Here is a 23,090-nt window from a genome sequence, read left to right as displayed (position 1 = left end):
TGGCTTGAGATTTGTGGTGTCCCTTTTGCTTCCTTTCCTTCTGAAGGAGCCTCAAAAAGGCAGGATTTATTAGAAAATAAGTACATGAGCCGTGTATAATTCCTCTTCCAAATACTACTGTCGGGGGGTCATAGTCACGTCTTCAGCTTGCCGCCAAATGCTCTTTGTGAGTGTGCATGTTGCCCACAAGCATGGTCAGCGACCCGGTTACTCTGGGCAAGTACTTTAAACCACTCCCTAGAATCAGACTTAAAACTCATTTACAAATTAATCTCAGAATATTATCTCAGATACACAATTGCATAATGTTAAGAGAGTCTTAAAAACACACTTTGTAAGAGACTGCATTGTGTCCTGTAATGGGAAGAGGAGAAAAATAAGTTTTCAGGGCACTTACAGAATCCCCGCTGAGCGCCCGTGCGGAATTCACCAGAGCCCGGGTCCCTGCACGCTGAAAATTCTTGGAAGTAAAAATGAAAGAGAATTGTTAATGGGATTTCATTTTCAAGAACCTTAGGTGGGTGCAGATTTGAATGAGAATTAATCTTGGTATTTTGCTTTATAAATTAATATAAGAACAGCTACATGAAATGAGGGGTTTTTTGTTTTGTTTTGTTTTGTTTTGTTTTTTGCCTCCGTCTGGATTTTGCCATGGAGTTGAAAAAGGTCAAAATCAGCACATTCATTTATTTTTTGGAGCAGTGTTTCTTTTGCCTTCCGGATGCACATACGGGAACGTTCTCATTCTCCCTTTGAGGGGCCACCTGCCACCAGGCTACACAGATGCCTGAAACAGACCCACCGTTAACTACAGGTGACCTGCGGCGGAGGGAGCATCTCTCCTCTGCTGGAGCTGAACATGCTGAGAGCCCTTGGCAACTCGCAGCTCCGTTTCTGAATCTAGAAAGAACTTCCCAGCAGCCATGGCTGACCAAGCAAGGGCCGCTGACACAGCACACAATCCCCCCCTTCCCCGTCTGGCCCCAAATCCTGCCCCGAGTGGGAGTTTTTTTTCCCTTTGCCCATGTATGGTAGCTATGGTCAACGCCGAGGATAAGGCACCAAGTTCTGCACTTTGTGCATCCACGGAGCCCCAGCAGGTGGTCCAGCCGCCACCCTGTGGCCCCGTACACCCCACCCTTCTCTGACCTCCCCTCTCAGCTCTGTCCTCCCACTCGTCCAGGGGATTCAAGCCCTTGGGATACTCAAGATCCCTTTCAGCGGCCTTTAAAAAAAATAACAGCTTTGTTAAGATATAATTGATGCACAAAGAAAAAAAAAAAAGCCAGGACCTGTTGAATGTATAAAATTTCACGAGTTGGAACACAGGCATACACTGGGGAAACCACCTCCCCAGTTGAGGTAAGGACCATCTCCATCACCTCCTGAAGTTTCCTGGTCTCTGAGTTTTGGGTTTGGGTTTCCTTGGTCCTAAGAATACTTAACGTGAGCTCAGCCCTCCTAACAAAGTGTAAAGCGTACAGTTAACCACAGACACTGCAGCATCCAGAACATCTCTGAACGGAATTTGTCCCCCGTGGCTTCAGCTTCCTGGCCCATGACCTGCACCTGCCCCTCCTCCTCCCCCAGCCCCTGGCAACCCCCGTCCTACTCTCGGCTCCAGCAAGGGTGACCATTTCAGACTTTGCCGAGAAGTGTGACCGGCTCATGTGCCCAAGCGTCATGTCATGTCCTCCAAGATCATCCGTGTTGTTGCAAATGGCAGGATTTCCTTCCTTTTTAAGGCAGAATATGGTTCCACTGTACACGCACACATGTCCTTACCCATTATCTGTTGATGGACTTGGGGATTTGCATGAACTTGGCCGTGGAGAGCGATGCTGCTGTGAACATGGGGGGTGTAGATATCGCTCCAAAATCCTGACTTCAATTATTTTGTATCTATACCTAGAGCTGGGATCACTGAACCCTACAGAAATTCTGTTTATTTTTTAATTTTTTTGATTTTTTGAGGTCTTGTCACCCTCCCTTGGTTGCTTTTGTCAAAGAGTCATTAGAAAACCTTCCTATGCGGGGTGCTTCGGTGGCTCAGTGGGTTAAAGCCTCTGCCTTCAGCTCAGGTCATGGTCTCAGGGTCCTGGGATCGAGCCCCACATCAGGCTCTCTGCTCAGCAGGGACTCTGCCTCCCCCCTCTTTTTCTGCCTTCCTCTCTGCCTACCTGTGATCTTTGTCAAATAAATAAATAAAATCTTAAAAAAAAAAAAAAAACCCTCACATGCTCTGCATTCACCCACAGCAGGTAGAAATGATGTTGTGGGGTGTTTCCCACACGCTCAGCTTGTTCCATGTGGGATCTCCGTAAGGCCCTTCAGAACCCCATAAGGTAGGAGTCATTGCTCCCACTTCACAGATGACAAAGTTGAGGCTCAGAGGGGAGAGGCCACTCTCCCAAAATCACGCGGCTTATGAATTACAGCTGTGGGATGTGAAGCTCGGTCTGTTTGACATCCTTTGTCTTCCTAGTGACCCGTGGGAGGCTGTGAGACGAGCTGGAGTGGAACCACAAATATATTTATTTTACTGCAACCTTTCCTCCATCATTCTTGCTGCCTCGTTTACAAAGGGCGTCTGCCCCCCCCCCCACCCCCGGCACCTCTCCCCACTGGCTTCTGGGAAATGCAGCAAACAGAACAGGGCCTCCCCTGAGACAGACATCCCCGGTGGATCCCACCGCCGGTGCAGTGGAAATTCCAGAAACAGAGCTGAGCCGAGTTGAATGTGACTACTTGCCTCTCTGTGACCTGATTTCTCTTCTGTCTTCAGTGTCTAGGTGGGGACTCTGGGACCTTCCGAGCAAGCAAGCGAAAATATCACCTACAGCGTTGGGAACGCTTTTAATTGAGATTATTTATAAAATGGATTTCCTGTAGGGGGACACCGTGGAAAACCTGAGAGTTTCTTCATTTTCTGCAGAACCTCTAGAAGCTTCTAGTTCCATGTGGGAGGCCCGACTGTGGGTGTTTTGCACTCAGTTCTGCATAGAGGTTGGGGCAAGGCACTGGCCAGCACTCCTGGTCGTGGGAGTGGCAGGAGCCTAAACAATGAGTCTCACTCCCCTTCCCCAACATCGCTCAGCACTTGACAGTTTATCATGCTCTCCTGTATTTGGTCTTGTTTTATGTTTTCGGCGTCCGCCCTCCTTAGAGGCAGTCATCATCAGGACCTGCCTGAAAATGTGGTTGTGTTACCCTGTGTCACCCTGGGGAGCCCAGTCAGGGAGAGTCAGAGGTAAGAACTAGCAAGAACCACCAGAAATCAGAGCTGCCCTGGTTCGGCAAATGTAGAACCTCAAAATCTGCTGAATCACTTTGAGGTTCATCTTCATGATGATAATAATTAGCATCGATAGGCTCTGGGCTAAGTGCTTTGCATTGACCATTTCACTGAATCCTCACACCGGCTGCGCTGATAATGTCTGTATTTTATGGGGGAGGGGCTGAGGCCTGGGGACATGGCTATCATGGCCGCTCACAATGAAGAAGATGCTGACGATGGTCATGGTGGTGGTGATGGTGATGACCGTGATGTTGACGATGATGATGATGATGATGATGGAGATGACATTAATGTTGATGATGATGGCGATGGTACTACTGCTGATGGTGATCGTGATAGTGGTGATGATGGTGGTAATAATTATAGTGATGATGGTGATGGGGATGAGGATGTTGTTGATGGTCATGGTGGTCATGATGATGGTGTTGGTGGTAATGATGGTGATGATGATGATGGGGATGGGGATGAGGATGATGATGGCAATGGTCGTTGGGATGATGGTCCTGGTGGTGATGATGATGGTGGTAATGATGGCCATTGTGGTAGTGGTCCTGTTATAGTGGGGTGATGGTCACGGTAATAGTGATGAGATCATCTTTGAAAACAGCTGAAAGTCACATGTGCTGAATGAGGAAGTTGGGGAAAGAGAAACCGTTCTTTGATCCAAATGGTTGTGTGAGTAAATTACAGAGATTGATTTCTTTCCTTCCTTGTGCCCATAAATCCACTCAGAGTAATTCCCAAGGGTGAGCAGCCCCAATATTTCAGACACGGGCACCTCGTAAACACAGACTGTGGCTGTCCAATATGGTGGCCAAGCATTCCAGTTTGCCTAGGAGGGAGGCCGTTCCCAGGACATAGAAATTTCGGTCTTAAAAGTGGGGTAGTCTGGTAAACCAGGAGGAGTTGGTCACTTCTCGTCCCAAATTGACTTTGGGGGTACAAACAGGGTGTGTGTCATCTACTGCAGTTATTTTAAGACTGTTTTGTTGATTTCTGAGCAGAGATTATTTACTGGAGAAGGCAGAGACAGAAAGTGACGCTGTGGCTGCCCAGGGCTGCAAGGATGAGGAGGTGTCCTCCAGGGGATGCCAGGTTTCCTTCGGGGTGGTGGAAATGGTCTAAAATTGATTGTGAGCATGGAGGCACCACCCTGTGAACCTACTAGCAGTCACTAGATTATGCATTTTAAGGGGACGAGCAGTATGGCACGTGAATTGTATCTCAAAATGCCGGGGTTTTTAAAAGAGTGTTAAAGCCTAGTTCAAATACTGCAAATATCACACCTCTCTGAGATAAGGGTGAAGAGGTGACAAGAAACACCCAGAGGGCTCTCTGGGGGAGGCTTGAAACAGTCCCTGGTGGGAATGCAGGCTGTAGAGACCTGTCCTGACCCCAGGACGCGCAGACCACACTGGCCCCCATGTGCTCACTCCCACATTCTAGCAGCAGCCTGGCTGACGTGCTGGGTGGCCCCCACATGACCAGCCCCTACCTCCAGACCTTTGCTTGAGCCGTTGTCCCTGCACAGACATGCCGCCCATCATGTGCTCGCTGATCCAAACCAGCAGCTCCTTCAGGAACGGTCAGCCAACAATGGCCGACATATTCTCTGAGCATCCCTGTGAGGCTCGGGTCTTTGCCCATAGGGTTAAGTGAAGAGGGGCAAGATGAGCTCATGGTGGGCATGGAGGGCCCTAAACCCATGAGGATGTCCTCATCAGAGACCGAAAGGGAGAAGGCGCAGAGGCACAGAGAGAAGAAACCCTTGTGAAGATGGGAAGAGATTCGGTGAGACCATCGCAGACCAAGAAGCTCCAGGCACGCGGCTACCACCTGGCACTGGAGGAGGAAGAGGAAGGAAGGGTCCCACCCGAGGGTCTTTAGAGGGGGCATGGCCAGCGGACCCCTTGATGTCAGAATTCCAGCCCCTGGAGCTGTGAGCGAGGACTTCCCATCCCCCAGGGTGTGAGGCTCTGTGACCGCAGCCATAGGAAACCCAGACAAGAAAACCAACGGACACTAGTGTCTCCCCTGTGTAAAGAGAAGGAAGCTAAGGCACAGAGAGGTTTAGTAATTTGCCAAGGACACACAGCTAGTACGTGGCAGGGGTGGGTTTGACTCGGGGGTCTGTGCTGTGATCCTCCCCACAGCCCCACCTGCATCCTGGAGAGCACTTTACAAACAGGGAGCGGCACGCTCCCCCATCTCCCAAGGCCACTCGGGTCCTTCGTATCGGGATCGTCTCTCCCGGACCCCTGGAGAAGGCTCCTTGTTGGAATTTGCCAGAAAAGCCATGCAAGAAACAACCTAGTTCTCCTTCATCACCGTAAAGAGAGGCAAGACGATGGGGTGCCTGGGTGGCTCAGTGGGTTAAGCTGTTGCCTTCGGCTCAGGTCATGATCTCAGGGTCCTGGGATCGAGCCCTGCATCGGGCTCTCTGCTCAGCGGGGAGCCCGCTTCTTCCTCTCTCTCTACCTGCCTCTCTGCCTGCTTGTGATCTCTCTCTGTCAAATAAATAAATAAAATCTTTAAAAAAAAAAAAAGAGAGGCAAGATGCTCTTTTCTCCCCCCGGGCTTCTATCTGTCCGCTGCGTCAGGAGCGCCGTGTGGGACGAGGGATCTGACCACCAGATTACTGCGTGTGTGCTCGCAATTACATCTGCAAAGCTGGGCCGAGGCCGAGGAGACTGGAAAATTCCGCTGCGTCAGGAGCGCCGTGTGGGACGAGGGATCTGACCACCAGATTACTGCGTGTGTGCTCGCAATTACATCTGCAAAGCTGGGCCGAGGCCGAGGAGACTGGAAAATTCCTCCACTCATTTGCAAAAGGTTTGCATTCGTCTGAGAGATCCGGAGCATCGAGGGAGCCTCTCGGCGGTGGCTGTCTGGGTGTGCTCTTTTGATGAGGACCTCACGTTCCCGGGGACTCGCCCAGATGCCTGAGCAGACACCCTCGTGAGCAATTAAGGAGGAGGTAATGAAACCTCAGTGCGGAGCCCGCTCAGCGCGGGGCAGAGAGCCCACCCAGCCGCCGCGGTGATGCCCGTGCCCGCCCGCCCGCCCGCCGCCCGCAGTGCCCTAAAAAATCTCATTATTCAGACCCTGACTCCGCGGGTGTAGACGAGGGGCACGTATCTTTGTGAAATCCCAGTTTTACAAGAAAACGTGAGATAGTGCATTGTGGGATACTTCCAATTATCTATATGTCGGTAATGAATTGAAATGGTTGGCCACATAAAATGGGGTTTTTAGGTGTGCATCACCGAGCTCCCAGTTACTATTTTCATTTCCTTCCTTCCTTCCTGTCTTTTTTGTGTGTGTGTGTGATGGGCCAACATGCCTCCTTGTGGTCCTGTTACCTGTTTTTTTCCCACATCCTAAAGATTACATCTAATAATGTCGGAGCGAGCAACGGTCCAATGAATTTGAGCTGAGGCTTAACCGCAGTCGTTCATTTTAATCTGAAGTCTTAGGAGAGTTCCAGTACTCGGTGTTACCAGTCACGGGGAAATGGGATACAAAACACGACGAAATTGTGCCTCGCGCTCAGGGGAACGGCCAAAACAGAGACAAGGGGGATGCCCCGTGCTGGCGTGGATGCGGGGAAACTGAGGCAGCGTGCGTGCATGAGATGTGGGTGTGAAACGCCAAGCGGCTGTTGGAGGGCGGCTGGGCAGTTCCCTCGTACGCTCACGAGCCCGCAGTTCTACGCCGGGTGTCCGCAGACGGGAAAGCACGTGCCCACGAGGAGACCGGTAGGCAGGTGTCCTGATGCAGAGGCATCCGTGACTGCCAGACACCGGAGTCGACGAAAACCTCCCTCAGCTGGACCAAGCGCGACTGAGCGGTGGGGAGAGCCGGGCACCAGAACACCGTCCGGTGGTAAAAGGGGGAAAGTAGCAAGCAGTGCGCCCGCAAACTGGGGGCAAAGAAGCTTAGCATCAAAATCCGACGCGTGACAGGAGCTGTGTGCTTTCCTAAAAAAGGCAGTTCGCTTGGGGCCTGATGTCGGCGCAGAGGGTAGTTGTAAATGTCACACGGAACCTTCGGGGGGTGGAAATGGGCTAACGCTTGTTGTGGCCGTGACTCTTCGCTGGGTAAAGTCTCTGAAAGTCCTCAAACTGCACAGGTAAAAATGGTTAAATTTTACAGTAGACGCATCTCACCTGAGCAGGGCCCTGGAGCAGTCAACAGTTCCCAGGGACTAAACGCCATTCTGCTCGGAGCCCGGTGTGTGCCGTGGCCGGTGTGCCCACGTGAGCCGCCGGCACATGCTGGGCCACTGTGTGTCACCGGAACCTGCCACTAGGTGTGGTTTCCTCCACGATTTCCTTGTAGATGCTCCATGGTTGATTCGTAACAATGGCCACGTGGGGCTCATGGGTTTGTGACGGGTGTGGCCAGGCCGTGTTCGAGGGGAAAGCGGTCCCCTGTGCCAACAGCGTCGGTGGAATGAACGGGGCACAGGGATGCAGGAACTTTCTGCGTCTGTGGTTCCTTCTGAAAACCCAGAACCGCTGGTGGGGGACGACCCTTTAGCTCTGTCCACCGTGCTTGAATGTAGAGGGGTCTACTGGCGAGCTCTCTCGTCCCCACGTGCACACCGCACCTGGCTTCTCGGCATGACCTGTCGGCGTGTGTCCCACTACCTCCCACAGCAGACAGCACTGGCATCAGCAAGTCAACAGGGCTGAGTTTGCCGATCACAGCCCCCTAAATCCCACTGGGGCCGTCCTGTGCTCTCCTCTATCTGGTGACTCAGGGATCTGACCCACACCACCCAAGCCACCCGCCATCTGACCTCACCCCAACCAGGGAGAGAGAGAAAGCAGAGAGTGGCACGCTCTTACCCGGCTCAACCCAGAAGGCACACGCCTCACTTGCCCTCACGTTGTGTTGGCTGCAAGGGGTCTGGGACACACGTTCTTCCCAGGAGTTCAGGAAAGGGAGAGGCTGGAGGGAAGGATGTACACAGGGTGTGTGTGGGCTCCTGGTAGGAGAGGGGATCGTAGGAGCAGAAGGAGCCCCGGGACTGCCGGCCACGTCCGCCTCCTCCATCACGTTGCTGGGGCAGAACACCCTGGCCCCCCATGGCAGTAACGTTTCTACATGCTGACCTGATGCAAGCATATGGAGAACAGACGCTCCAGCTTTGGAGAAATAGTCCATGTTTCTCAACTGCCTCCATTCTCAGCTACATTGTAAAAATGTGACCTTTCTCAGGGAGGTGGATGCCGCAGAGTCCACGTGCCATCCCAAAGGACAGTCCCATTTAATAACTCGGTTACAGAGCTGGACCTTCCGGAGACGTGTGCCTTCTTAAATTGAATTGTTTTCTTGTTTTGAATGAGCGTTCTGGAATGGAATCTCCATCTTGTGTTGGAAGTAAATTGATGGATAAGTGAAGTTGGACGCCAGCATCCCCGGGTGCCCCGTGAATGAATTGGAAGTAAATGAGGTGGGAGGCGGGCTTCCCTGTAGAGACAGAACCCAGAATTATTGGTCTGTTCCCGCCAGCCCGCGGAGCTGTTAGCATGCATCCTCGGGGAGGGAGGGAAATTTGCTCTCTGCTGCTGTTGGAGACAAGTTGCTACTCCCCAGGATTGATCTGCTAAATGGTTTACTATTGTGAGTCTGTTTCTCCCCCCGGGTAGGTGCTGGCGGGGACACGGGCCTGCGGTAGCTCGGGAACGAGCCTTGTTAGCTTTAGTGACTGATGTGCTTAGCACAGCTGTCCTCATTGAAAAGCCACACGCCTGGGCCCTGGGAGGCCGACTCAGGGAGACAGACTCCCTCTTGGTCAGAGCCCTGGGGAGCCCAGCAGGGAATGGGGGAGTGTGGAGAGGTTGTATTTGAACAAAGACCCCTGCAAGGGCAAGGATGGAGCCATGCAAACATCTAGGGGAAAGGCGTGCCGGGCAGAAGGAACAGCCCATGCGAAGACTGGGTCACATTCAAGGCACTGCGGAGGCCGTGGTGGCTGGAAGGCACGTGGGTGGGAGAAAAGACGAAGAGGGAGGCAAGGAGGTGCCAGGGGTCCACATCTGTCCCGGGGACTTTGGCTTTGGCTCTGAAGAAGGTGGGAAGCAGGGGGAGGTTGGAGCAGAGCACGGACATGATCTCATTCAGCTTTAAGGGCCTCCCCCCATGTGCTGTGCGGAGACTAGGCTGTCTTGAAATATGGCCCAGCCACATAGGTTAGCTAATGCTTGAAGCCAGCGCCATCCTCCCCGCACATCAAAGGGGGCCCTTGTTGGCCGTGGGGTAGGGTCTGTGCCAGGAGCAGACTGTGCACATCACATACAAGGACCCTTTCCTGTTCCCCCGAGATGGGAAGTGAGACAAGCCCGCTTCACAACACCCCATTGATCCGCGCTTCAAGACTCGGAAGGGACGCGGGCGCCAACAAAGAACGCCTGTGCTGACAAAGGGTCAGCGAGGAGGGGTCGCTCGTTAAGATGCAGCTGGAAAGGCAGCCGCAGGCGGGGGCTGTAATTAATGACACACCGTCTAGGAACGTGCGGGCTCGGGACACGGCGTTCTGAGTCACAAGAAGCTGCATTCACGGACAAAAGAGGGAGCTGCCGCCCGCGTGCCTCTCGGGGTGGGGACGGGGCGCCCCGGGGTGAGCCCCCACCGGCTGGTCAGCATCTGCCCTCCCAGCCGTGGCCCCAGAGCATGGCCCAGCCACAGCCTCAGCTGCTTGACCAAGGGACCCGCTGAAATGACCTTCCTCTGCCCAGATGCCAGAGAAGTGGGTCGCACGGCATTCAGGAAAGGGTTCCGAGGGGAACGGGGAGCCACAAGTCCTCCGGCTCCCGCTGGCTCCTTGAGGTCAGAAGAGTTAAAGATTCTTAGTCCCAGGGAAGAGTGTGGCCCATCACCTGGTCCTAAGAAGGAGCTTTGCACCCCCCACCCCAGGTGCAAATGCAAACCTCCGTCCCACAGAAACCATGTGCTTCAGTCGTCCCCAGCAGTGGCCTCTCGTGACCGCTCTGATGTCCGTCGGGGGGCAAAGGGATTCACGAACCATGTTCTGTCTGCGCCCTGGGAGGCTATGGGCGCAAAAGGGAGTGTTGTGCTGACACGCGTTACAACACAGATGCCCCTCGAAAACGTGGTGGCCAGTGAGAGTAGCTGGTCACAGATGACCCCACCCGCACTGGGGAGGGACGGCGAAGGGACCCAGGGTTTCTTCTGGGAGGAGGGAAATGTTCGGGAACTAGATGCAGCTGATGGTCTGTCTGTGGCCTGAGAGGTGTCAGGTGCCTGACTCATATCTCCATGTATAATTTATATTTATTTTTATATACTATTATGAGTCATAGAGTTTTCTAAGATACTTTCCTGAAAGGTTTAATGTATGCATTTGCTTTCTCGAAGTCACGTCGCAGTGTTTGTAGGGAGCAGGTGTCGGCGGGGGTAGGGGCCACCTCTCCCCCAGAGGCACACCTGCCCGCTATACCTTCCTGGACAGCAGATCCCCCTTCCCACAGCCCTGGGGAGCCCTACCTCCGAGGTCAGGGGCGCCGGAGTACCTGCCTCCCCATGTTGTCAGGAGGAGTGACTAGAGTAGGACATGCAGAGGTGCTAGGAGCAGCCTGGAAAGACTCCGAACCACGACGTGGCCGTTGGGGGGGGGTTGGTGTTTTCACCACTGATGACGGTACTAACATCCAGGCTCAGTGTGGGTCCAGAGGGGCTGTTTGCATAAAGGAAGTAGCTCACGGAAGGGGGCTTGGCTGTCAGGAGGCAGGACGATTTGAGTGTAAGTCCTCTGGGCCTCAGTTTCCCCCACCATGGCAACAGTAATGTGTTCTACTCTGCCATATGAAGATCAAATGTGGCAAAGATCCACACAGATGTTCTCCGAGGAGGATGGAGCGGCGTCCCAGGGATTCATACCCCCAGAAGGAGATGGTGGAGGTCCTCACCCTCGATGCCCTGGAATGTGCCCTTCCTTGGAATGGGGTCTGTGCCGATGTCATCAGTTCCAGATGAAGTCACTGGGAGGCCCTTGTCCATGATGACCCATGTCCGCAGGGTGGAAGGGAAACCTGGTCACAGACACGCACAGGGAGGGCCCAAGTGGCCATGGAGGCAGAGTCGGAAGCCGGGCGTCTACACGGCAGGAGGCACCAAAAGCCGTGGGAGGGGAGGCAGGATCCCCTGCTCGACCACTGGCTGGTCAGAGAGCACCTTCCTGCGGTCCGGGCGCCCCGTGTGTGGCACTTGAAACAGCAGCCCTAAAACCTCCCAGACTATACCCAATCTCTCAGGATGCTGAATGTGTGCCCCCGACCTCTCAGGCACCCCATAAATAGTCCAACAGGATCCGCGGCCTTATAGGGTCTTCCTGCTCAGCCCCAGCGTGCTCTCTGCGCTCTGCCCAGGGACGGGGTGCGGGTGGCTGGGAGGCTTCCTGCCCTCGGGCACAGACCCTCCTTGGGGCCCCATGGCAGCATGCTAGGATTTCTGGAAGGAACCGCGGTGGAAGCCAGGCAGAGGAGGAAGTGTAGCTGAGCACAACTGCACATGAAGGGCTGACACGTTGCAGGGGGCAGAGCTCCTGCTGTATCAGGGGGGAGACACTCCCAGGTCCCCTCTAGGCCCCTCCACCTCCGGGCCCTGGCTGCTCCCAGAGGACTCAGAGTGGCTGCAAGCGTGTTAGCGTCCACGTCCCCATCAGCTGTGCACTCCCCACTGGGGTCTCCCAGAGGATTCTTAAAATCCATTTTACCAGAACTTCATGTGGAACTCGGGGAGCGGTTCATTAGGAAATGGACAGGGAGGAGGCGGCGGGTCCCAGCTGGGCCTGTGCCATCAGGCCTGCCGCCTACAAGCCACGGGGGATAAAGTTCCCCTTCCCTTCCTGAAGAGAAAGCTCGTGAGACCCGGCCATGCAGCAGAGCTGAGTGTCTGTCTCGCCTGGTGAGAGGGAAAAATCACATTTGAGAGACCCCCCCCGCCCGCAACGCCCTTGTGTGTACATAAGATATTCTTAACCAGGATTATGTAAATCGCTGCTCGCCCCTAACAAAGTCAGTTTGTTCATCGGATGGCTCTTCTCTGGACTCCTCTGCCCTGAATCCAGAACCTTCTTTCAAGCACCCTCACTAATCAGCATACCAATTGGTTCCTAGGTGGTAGGGGCATCATTTTAACTAGGATGCCTTGATTTGGGAAAATGAGGACCCTTTTGGAGTCTTTTATTTTTATTTATTTATTTACTTTTCGCTATTGCAAATGCGGGTGAATTGTTGGTCTCTGCCAGAGGCTGGCTCTCAGGACGCCCAGCTTTTAGCCTCGCTTGGCTGATAGGAATGACAATAGCGCCATCCTCTGCCTTTCCCAGTGCAGGCCATCAGCTAGCACCCTGGCCTTCTCATGGTTCCCCCACTAGAAATGCCACTGCCACTATGGCAAACAGCAATCTTTGTGCATTGGCTCAAGCGCGCAAAGAACATCCACCCGAGGCGGCCTTAGGTTTGCCTGAGTTTACGGACTCTGAAAAGCAACAGCTACAACAAAAAGGAAGTTTATCTCACATACCTAAGCCAGGGCCACTCCTTAGTTATTGCACATTGAGTCTTCTTCTATCTCTCTACCCGATCATGCCCAGGGAGTGGTTGTCGTTTCCATGTTTGCCTCATGGTCCAAAAGGGCTGCTCATGTGCCCGCCATTGTATCTGTATTCCAGGTAGCTAGAAAAGGGACAAAAAGAATGGAGTCCAGCTCCCACAAAGCAGATTCCTATAGTGCTACGTAATATTTCCACTTACATTTACACTAAAAGTCTTCTCAAGCTTTGAGCAGCACCTGGAGAGATGGTTAAAACACAGGCTAATGGGCTCTGCCCCCCAAGAGTTTTGACTTAAGTATGTGCAGCATGAGACCCAAGATTCTGCATTTCTAAAGTTCCCAGGTGATGCTGCAGCTGCTGGTCTGGGCAGCACACATTGAGAAGGTCTGTGCTAAGACTGGGTCACCAGATCACCCCTTGCTGCAAGGGAGACCTAGCAGTTCAGTGTGTTAGTGGGGTCCTGTTCCCCCACCCCACTCGCCAAAACATTGTAGCTCTGCTAGTAAAGAAAAAGAGGAGAATGGGTGCCAAGTGGCAAACAGCCGCTTTGTGCTACAATGTCATTCATGTTTATTTCCTCCAAACCAAATCAATTCATTTCTCTATTGTCTCCGTTGTCTTTTCTGGGCCACTTCTGGGATTCAGAGGGTGGTGTGTGCGTGTGCGTGTGCATGTGCATGTGCGTGTGTGTGTGTGTGTGTGTTGCTGCATAGACACACTAGACAGCATCTTGCCACTTCCCAGAAGGACCATCCAGGACCGGGTGCTTGCTCCCTCTCCCACAATCCAAACACCAAAAGAGAGAACGTTCTGCTCCAGAGGGATGGGGCAAGGGGGAACCCCCTTTCTCTCCTGATTTTGGCCAAGATGCTTTGTCAATATTTGCGAACTCTCTGCTATCTTGGGAATCTGGGGAGTCCGTGTTGCCTGCTCAAATGTCTCAACTATTCGAATCTCTCAACATATTATCCTGCCAACTGGCCTCACCATTGCTAGGCTGATGGATTGTGGGGTGGCCGGGTGGGGGGGATCTTTTTCTTTACTTCAGGAAGGGGGAGCTTTATCACTCCCTGGAAGGTCAGTCCTAGACCCCAAATACACTGAGGGATCAGCACCCACAGGTTCCCCCTTGCTCGCACCCTGGGGTTCAACTTCAAGGGTCTGCAGCCTGTAAGCAAAGCCCATTCCCACCACTCCTGGGGGTCCTGCTGATGATCTGTCCAGATCGAACTGAAAGCTTAGTTAAACGGGTCCTCCATCGACTTGCAAGCAATGCTAAATTAGTTCCCAATTCAGTCACAGCTGAATGCATGCCGTCTTACAGCTGAGAGCTCGGGGCTGATCTGGCGACATAGAACACTGAAATCCAGAGTCACGGCTCCTGGACTTTGTTTCCTGGATGGAGCTAATGTTCATGGAGGGGCCATCTTTGTACCGAGCACTGAACCACAGGGATTGCGTACCTTCTCACATTCTCAGAGGTCCCCGGAGGAAAATGGGATTATCCCATTTCACAGATGAGGGAGACAAAGCACAGAGAAGGCAGGACCTAGAACGCCACACAGCAAGTGTGCGAACAGCAAGATGGGTGCTCTGAGTTTGTGTTCATGGAAGCAATGAGGGTCTCGGCCCCTCAAATGCTGGCAGCTGGACTTTCTTCTTGATTTCCAGACTTGGACCTTTGATCTCCTGAGAGTCTACTGCCTGAGCCAGTGTGCCATCCGGCTGCCAGGAGGGTGCCTCTGGTAGCCCCCTGGCGTGCTTTACCAACGGACCACGCTTCATTTGACCTGGAGAAAGACATTGTTGACTTTCTTTCTCCATCTTTCCTCTGGGAGCAGTCATTTGTAATGTTGTCTTCCACACTGATGTCTGGAAGGGCCAGATGAAGGATCTTCCTATTATTTGGGTAAACATATCACCCCCCCGCAAGAGCCAAAACCATGCAGGGAAGCAAATATCACAAAAATAACCACTACCGCGAATTTGGATCCACCTGTAAAAACAGCTGTCATTCAAACGTCCTTCGGGCCCAGCACAAGTCCTTGCTCTTCCCTGGGTGCAATGCTTTCCAGCGTCCAGAGCACCCAGGACTCCTGCACCAGTGCTGGCAATTGCACAGCATACCTACCAAGTCCAGAGCAGGTAAAGCTGTGGGATGGCTATTGACGTCTGGCTGGGGACCCAGTGCAGGACAGCAGGTTACAACTGAGGCAGAGTAAAGCCATCAGGATGACGGGAGTTCCCATCCACAGGGATGCCGGCCCCATCGGTCCAGCGAAGCAGAAGGACTTGACCTCCAGAGGAACTGGACGGGAACCGGAGAGGCCCCCAGGAGATGCACTGAGAGCCTCATCATTTTAGGAAAATGACCTTCTTGTCCAGGGATAGGCATCGTTTTTTCCCAGGAAGGGCTAGACAGCGAGCAGTTTAAGCTGTATAGGGACACATACAGTGTCTGTTACATTTTCTTAATGCTTCAACAAACTCAATAACCATTCTTGGCACTTGACTCTATATAAAAGCAGACAGAGGGCGAGGTTTGGCCCCTGATCTTGTCGACTGGTCTGCAAAATCTAACGTCCTAGGAAATGTATGTGCGAGGTTGTATTTGCAACCTTCCCTTCCTGCAAATGTTTAAATTAATTACATAAATTTTAAAAAAATCCATTCTAAGAAGCAGCACATGGTTGCCATCTCTACCGCAGCGTCGACGATGAATCAGTAAACAGCAGACTTCCCGTTAATCCAGTCCCTTCTGAGCCGCCTTCCTCGGGGAAGAGGTGAAACTCTCAGTCCGCAGTTGGAGGAGATCCCAGCAAGACATACTGGGTCTGTCGGCATCTGTGTTGCTGGAAGGTTCCCCTCCACGGCTTCTCCCTCAAAGCCAGGAGGGGGATATGTGGCTTTCAGACCAGCTGGCTCCTCTTCCACCCTTCACGGGAGTGGACAGCTTCTCTGGCCACAGGCAGAAAGAGGGAAGCCTGGGTTTGAGTTACTGGAAGCTAGCACAGGGTTTGGATAGAAATGGGAAGTATCCTCATGCCCCCATCCAGTGTGTCCTCTGGAGTCCAAGGCAAGATGGGCCACCTGTCCATCACACCCATGCTAACCCACCACTGACTCATTTTCTAGACCTTCAGTGCAGTACAGAGGGAAGGAACCACACATGTGGCATGTACGATACATAGATCTTTCTATCTGGAGAGAGGGAGATCCATAGACCCACAGGATGTCTCTCTGGCACACAGACTGAAGCCACAACCCTCAGGCAGAATTTCATCCTCCGGAAGGCTCAACGTTGCATTTAAGGGTCTTCAACTGATTAAACCAGGCCCACCCAGATTGTCTAACATAATCTGCTTTCCAGATAGTCAACTGATTACGGGCATGAATCACGTCTGCTAAGTTACCAGCACAGTCGCACCTAGACTAGTGTCTGATGAAATACTGGGGACTGTCACCTGGTGATGTTGACACACAACCACCCACGTTCCGGCAAGAATTTCAGAAGGCGCTCTCACATACTGTTGCTCAGAGTTTAGCGGAGAACATGACTATGAGCGGCGGTATGGCAGGGGAAAGGGGAAGCGTGTGTGCCGCTCAGCCCAGCAATTCCACGGGTACAAAGAGGTGCTGGGGGATCTCAAACACGTGCGTAGAAGAGAGAGAGCTCGTTGTCATGGCAGAGTGTGAAACTTCCTGAACTCCCATCGGTGGGCGGATGGAAAAGTAGAACAGAGAGAAGGCATATGATGGACATCCGGTTGCTCTCTGAGACAGAATTAGATCAGCGTGTAGATGTGGCTCTCAGACTAGAGCTATGGTCCAGCCAGGTGAACACGGGTAGATGGGGAAAACGTAGCGATGAGCGAGATGAAGAAGCGAGCAGAGGGAAGTCCAATATGAGACGTTGGCGTGAACGGCATAGAAGACATGTTTGCGAAAAACGTGAATGGAGGGAACGATGCTGTAGTTTCTTTATGTATGTGGGAATCTGATAAAAGCTCAAAATCACAGACATCAAAGATGGACGTCAAGTTCCCGATGGCAGGTACCTCTGGGGAGCATATTTGGAAACCGGATTGGCGGAAATGAGAGCTTTCAAAGTCATAAGCCCTGTTTTCTCTCTTTTACAAAAGGAAAAATACGAAGTGAACACAAAACGCGGTAACGTTCTGTTCCAGATTTTGCATGTTCCATGCATGCGACACACGTGTCCTATTTGTAATCTTCTATCCTTACACACATGCGCACACCGCGCACACACGGCGCAGAGGCTGGGCTCGCCTCTGTGGGCTGATTGCCCCGCACCCCTCCCAGTCACGCGGACCAGCTGCCCTCCCCGTTGACGCGGACTCTATTCCGAGCCCAGACAGGCAGCTCATAAACATTATCAGAGGCAGTCTTCACAACGATACTAATTATTCCCAGGTTCACAGCCCAGAAGCAGATGCTTGGAGAATTTAAATAATAGTAAGGAAGGGGGCAGAGCCAGGACTCATGGCCGTTCCTTCCTGGGATTCTTACGCCATCAGAACAGGTGGTTCAAACCTGCTGAGGTCCCCTTCGTGCTGCACACCCCGAACAAGCCGCTCAATCAGCTCCGGGTCTCGGTTTCCCCGTCTGCAGACCTGGGCTAGTGAGACTACCTGCTTCATGCGTTGGGGGTAGAGATGACGGTGTTGAGCGACCCCTGGCTCATAGCAAGAGCTCCCCAAAAGTGACCTGGGGTTTTTACTAATGAGGCTTCTCCATGGCTTGCAGGGACATCTGCCTTGAGAGGGGTTGTTTGTGCTCCGTCTGGAAAGTTCTCACCAATCAGCGGGGTCTGTCCGTGGTCCTGAACCCTTACTGTTGGCTTCAAGGCCAGGCGTCCTGCCTCAGAGCTGCAGATCCCACTTCTGGGTGCGTGACCTGTGGGTGAGTTGGACCAGGTGCTCCTCAGAGGCCTGGTGGCTCGCCTGGGGCCAAGCTAGATATGACCCTGGCCATGGCCTTCCCGTGGTTCTGCTTTCCTTCCTCCTTCTGTGCTGAGAGACGGATCACATGCCATCAAAGTCGCCGTCTGCAGGTCCGTGATTGCGTGGTTCCCAGGACATTCACAAAACGATGCCACAACCACTACCCAGTCCCAGAAGGTTTCCATCGTCTACAGACTGGACTGCTCCCCTTTGAACCATCACTGCGCCTTCCCCTCCCCCGCTGCTGCTGGCAACCTTCCATCTGCACAGATTTGCTGTCCTGGACATCTCACATGGATGGGACCCAGCACCATGTGGCCTTCCATGTGTCTCCCTGTACTCAGTCCCCTCACATGGTTGATATGGGTCTGCGGGCCATTGCTGGCCACCGCTGGGTGAATCCATGTGTCCCCTCTTGTCCTTCCCGAGAGCGTCGCCCGGATCAGTGCACACCCCTCCATCTGTTTCACACTCCAGAATCTGTCTTTATTTAAAAATTTAAAATACAGTTTGTAAAAATACAGGAAACAGCCAAAGCAATTAACATTTATGAGGGCACCTCACACAACAAAGCATGTTTTCTCCGAAGCCTCGGGCTTTCTTCAAATTTGAAATGACAGTGATTTAAGGTCCCCAACTTTATTGATTCTTTTCAGTAGAACAGGACTGTGGTAGAAGGAGATGGAGGACGGGGAAACCCCAGAGCTGGAGAGAGGAAATGTTTCCCAGAGTCTTGCCTCTGTCATCCTGGGGTGGTTGGGAAACGGGGCGATGGACCTGCTTTCAGGGCAGCGAGGGCCAGCAAGCAGGGGACACCAGCTCTGCAGGGAGACACTCCCCTGAGTCCCAGGTCGGGGTCTTGGGTAGGTTCTGAAAATGGGACAGTCATATGCATTTCAATAGTGTCCTTGGCATCACATCTAAACACTGAATTAGCCTTGACTGAAAAGGGATTTGGGAGGACAACCCATCATGTGTCCCTCTGGGCCTGCTGTGTCAGTTCATGTATAGGCGTGCACATGCTTACTGCACACGCACACACACATGCACGCCCACACCACACCTACATGCACACAGGCACATGCACACACATACCACACACTTTGGTTCTAGGAAAGCTTCCCTCCATCCCCACGCCCCCTCTCCTGGGTCGCTGGGGCCAGACACATGTCGTCTCCTGCCAGACCTGGCTGATGCGTCCAGCCCAAGCCTGAGTTTCTCTCTGTTCTCCCTGCTTCCGCAGCGTTTGCTGTTGCCTTCTGTAATCCCACGATTTCTACCCTTTCTTCATCATAGCACAGACTGCTTCTCAAGGTCCCGGGAGAGGACAAGTCTTGGCCCCGCTTTGTAACTCAATGTCCAGGGCTGTGCTAAGGCATAGGACTGGCTTCTAGGGCTACACACGACCCCAGGCTGGGGCTTCATCAACAGGGTTCACGGTTCCGGAGGCTGGAAGTCCAAGATCTAGGTGTTGGCAGGCTTGGTTTCTCCCGAGGTCTCTCCTTGACTTGCAGACAACTGCGTCCCTGGTGTCACTTCTTATTCTTAAAAGAACATGAGTCCTGCTGGCTTGGGGTCACCCTACAGCCCCACAGCACCTTAATTACCCCTTTCAAGATACCTCCTACTTTTAAATACAGTCACACTGAGGATTAAGGCTTCAGTATACGGATTTGGGATCAGAGGCACGATTCAGTCCGCAGCACACGCAGATCCCAAGCTCCAGAAATCCCACGTCTAACCTAGACCACTAAAACAAGCATCAGCTCATCAAGGGGGGGCATGGGTGGCGAAAACCAGTATCAAAACGTGCCCTTGCATGCTGGCCTTGTGGTTATAGGTGCAGTAACCAGACGCCTGAAGTAAAAACGTTCACAACTGAACTTACTCCCGCCGGCTGTGCCTCCCGTTTCATCAGATGGTCTCCCTTCGTGTCGGGAGCAAGGAGGATGTATGACAGTGACAAACTTGCCCAAGTTCTCCAGATTTACTCTTACTTCTTTGATAAAAGGGGGGTGTAATTTCTTTATTTGAGAGACAGAGAGTACACGTAGAGTAGGGAGGAGCAGAGGGAGAGAATTTCCAACAGACTTCCTTCTGAGCACAGAGCCCAGCGGCCCTGAGATGGGGGCCCGAGCCAAACACCAAGAGTCAGACACTCAACCGACTGACCCCCCAGGTGCCCTGTTCTTATTTCTTGCTCAGACTCTACCCCCAGGGCTGGTCCCCGCTCATAGCTCAGAGCCCCAGGCTGTCGCAGCAGCTGCCGTCTGGAATACTTCTGGTCACTCTGCCTCGGGAAAAGTCCCTAGAGGAATGTGGGTAACTGTCCTTGTCCAGCAGTGACCCATGCTGTGTCAGCCAGAATTAGTCATGTAGCTCCCGCCAGCCGCACGGACTCTGTGCGTGAAACATACCTTCCAAAGGTGGCCAGAATCCAGAAGGCAGGGGGCCTGTAGTTTTGTCCACATGGGTCAGCCTTGTGGGACACAGCACAGAGCAGAGTGGATCTGGAGGGACCCACAGAGGACACTCAGCATGTGACTCCTCCCCAGCACCTCTCCAGCCGAGCCCAAGGGCCTATGCCCCCACATCCTCAGTTCAAACAGAGACGCTCGACTCAGTCTGAGCCACTGACCCCCCAACACTTCCTCTACCCATTTGGAATCTCTGTGACAGTTAATTCTCTGCTCCTGGAATTTTGGGTGGCCAGGGAGACCGCTACTATGTCCACCCAGTCTGAATCTGGACACGATTCTGTTTCGGGCCAGGAAGTGTTATCGGGTGGGGGCGGGGAGTGTGTGTGCGTGTGTGTACCTGCAATGACCATTAGGAACCTAATCACAATTAACCCACGAGGGAGCTTGCTGGCTTAATGAAGCCATTAGCCAAAGACCATTCTGAGAGAGAAAATGTAAAGACTGAGCTCCAAGTGCATTACCTGTAATGAACCTGAAAATGGACTGGGGAATTTCCGTGGTATTCTTAGCATCGGGAATGGCCAGTGTGCGAGCCGCCAGGCTGCAGCCCCAGCTCTGGGAATCCTGCGGACCCAGGAGAAGCCCCAGCAGAGGGCTATGTCCCCACCGGCGGGTGGGCAGCAGCCTCAGAGAGAGGCTGGGACTCTGCTCCTAACTGATGACTCCTTCAGATGTGCACCTGTTTAATGCAAAGGGTCATTTCTGGGTCCGTTGCTTCCCTGGAGAAAGAAATGAGGAAATCTCTTTCCTTACAACTCCAGTTTCAAAGAGGAGTGGTGTTTCTGGAGCCAGATTTTGGGATGAATTGACCCAGAGGTAAAAGGCGCGGACAGACGTCCCAAAGCCACAGACTTTTTTTTTCTTTTTTTCTTTTTTAATCTTCATTTGGCCCTAAAGGGAAGAACGACCAAAGGGCTTCCAGACAGAAAAGAGACTCTCTTATCACTTTGAACATCCCTCCCTGGGTGGGAGACGCGATGCTAATTGTATTGCACGATCGTGGTGTGAACGGAATGAGCCGAAGTCCCCAGAGCTGGGATGGAAAGGGCTCCCACGGACAGTGGAGAAAGAGCCTTTGGTTTGCATAAAAGTCTGCATGAAAGATGGCACCCGGCGGTCCAGCGTCCGTCACCAAGGTCTAGCGATCCTGGGCATCGGGGGATAAAAGTGACTGACTCACTGATCTTGGAGCAGACATCGGCTCTGGTTTGCTGGCCAGGACTCTCTTCACTCCCTCTTCTTCCGAGAGTGGCCTTTCTCCTGGGTCAGCGTGAGTCACAGGGAGGCCATCCTTCCCTGGACAAGGGATGGGCACTGAGCCCCCACGAGACCAACCAGACTGCCCTCCCCCCCCACTCACCCCCAGAATGTAGCTCCTCAGCAGAGGGACTCAGAAGAGAAATGGCTGAAGCCGTTCACTCCGCTCCCCGACTTCCCAGTTTTCAATGTCCTGGAATCACGTCAGGGGCCTGCTTTTCCAAGGCCTGCTGCAACTTTTCCTGCGACCCTGGGAGCTGCCCAGGACCCAGCTGATAAGAACCGGTGTTAGTTCCCTACTTCCATACCAGATGAATCCCAACCTATTATATTACAGTTCTGGGCATCAGAAATCAGAAGTGAGTCTTACAAAGCTAAAATCAAGGAGTCAGAAGGGCTGGATTCCTTGCCTGGAGGCCGTAGGCAAGGATTGGTCCTTTTCTAGACCCTGGGGGCCCCCCATATCTCCCAGGTCGTGATCTTATCCCCCTGGCCCCTGCCTCGTTACCCGCCTTGTCCCCTCTTCCTCTGACCCTCATGGTCACCTCCTATGAAGGACTCTCATGATTCTGTTGGGTCTGCCTCAGATTGCCCAGGACAGTCTGCCCGTCTCAAGATCCGTCCCTTCATCACAACTGCAAAGGCCCTTAGATCACATAACAGAATAGACTCTCCAGTTCCAGAGATTAGAGCTCGGGCTTTGGGGTGGGGAGGCGCGTTACTCAAACGACCGCCACACCTTGCTCAGACTAGACAGAGTTCCTTTCTGTTGCCTACAACCCAAACCCGACTGATAACGTCACTTCCCCTCAGTCTCGGCAAAGGAAGAAAAAAGTAACTGATAACCATTGCAGTGGGTCCCTAAGAAGATGATCCTAAGTAAAACCAAATTGTTAAATGTTCTTGGAAAATGATCCCCAAGAATGGCCTTTCTTTGCCCAAGGGGAGGGCTACGGCATCAGGTTCTCGACAAGGACCACCTGGCAAACACTTTGGAAGGTTCCCGCTAGTGTCCCAGAGCACTGACTAGCTCCCTTGACCCAGGTACGTTTGCTTCCTCCGCCAGGACACGGAAATTCTGAACACCGCCATACTCACAGGGAAGATGGTATCCCTGCCCATCAGGGTGGTCTCCGTGGAGGAGAACAGCGCCGTGACGGATATCTCGGAGTCGGTGGAGTGCAAGTCCACAGACGAGAACGTCATCAAGGTAAGCGCCCCACTGATCACCTGCTTGGACGGATGGGAACTTCCGCTGAGCACCTCATTCACTGGGAAGGTTCGCCCCCTGCCCAGAAATGAGCAGTTCAGCTGGTGGGTTTACGTACACCACACTTTCAGTCGCTCCACTAAATTTTTCTATTTCGATGTTCCGTATCGGCATCACTCCCAACCCGGTATTCATCGAGTATGCTTTGAGCTGCGGTTCAAACCCTGAATACGCAGAGGAAGCAAGTAGGTGATGGCCCGGGGGGCAGTGGTAAGCCAGATGCGCCCTGGGCTAG

The 23,090-nt window shown here is 52.9% G+C and overlaps 1 protein-coding gene across 2 annotated transcripts in view; it reads left to right on the top strand.

Moving 5' to 3' along the window:
* The window catches only part of TMEM132C (transmembrane protein 132C), a 304,408-nt gene that overhangs the window by 255,585 nt on the left and 25,733 nt on the right, over window positions 1-23,090 (top strand). For both annotated transcript variants that reach the window (XM_047697855.1, XM_047697856.1), the window contains one exon: window positions 22,652-22,795. In XM_047697855.1, the coding sequence (XP_047553811.1) occupies window positions 22,652-22,795 (144 nt within the window). The remainder of the gene's footprint in view (window positions 1-22,651; window positions 22,796-23,090) is intronic.

The sequence above is a fragment of the Lutra lutra genome, chromosome 12 (genome assembly GCF_902655055.1).
Source record: "Lutra lutra chromosome 12, mLutLut1.2, whole genome shotgun sequence".
Classification (NCBI taxonomy): Eukaryota; Metazoa; Chordata; class Mammalia; order Carnivora; family Mustelidae; genus Lutra; species Lutra lutra.
Note: the sequence above shows the minus strand (reverse complement) of the source record. Positions and strands in the feature narration are given on the sequence as shown.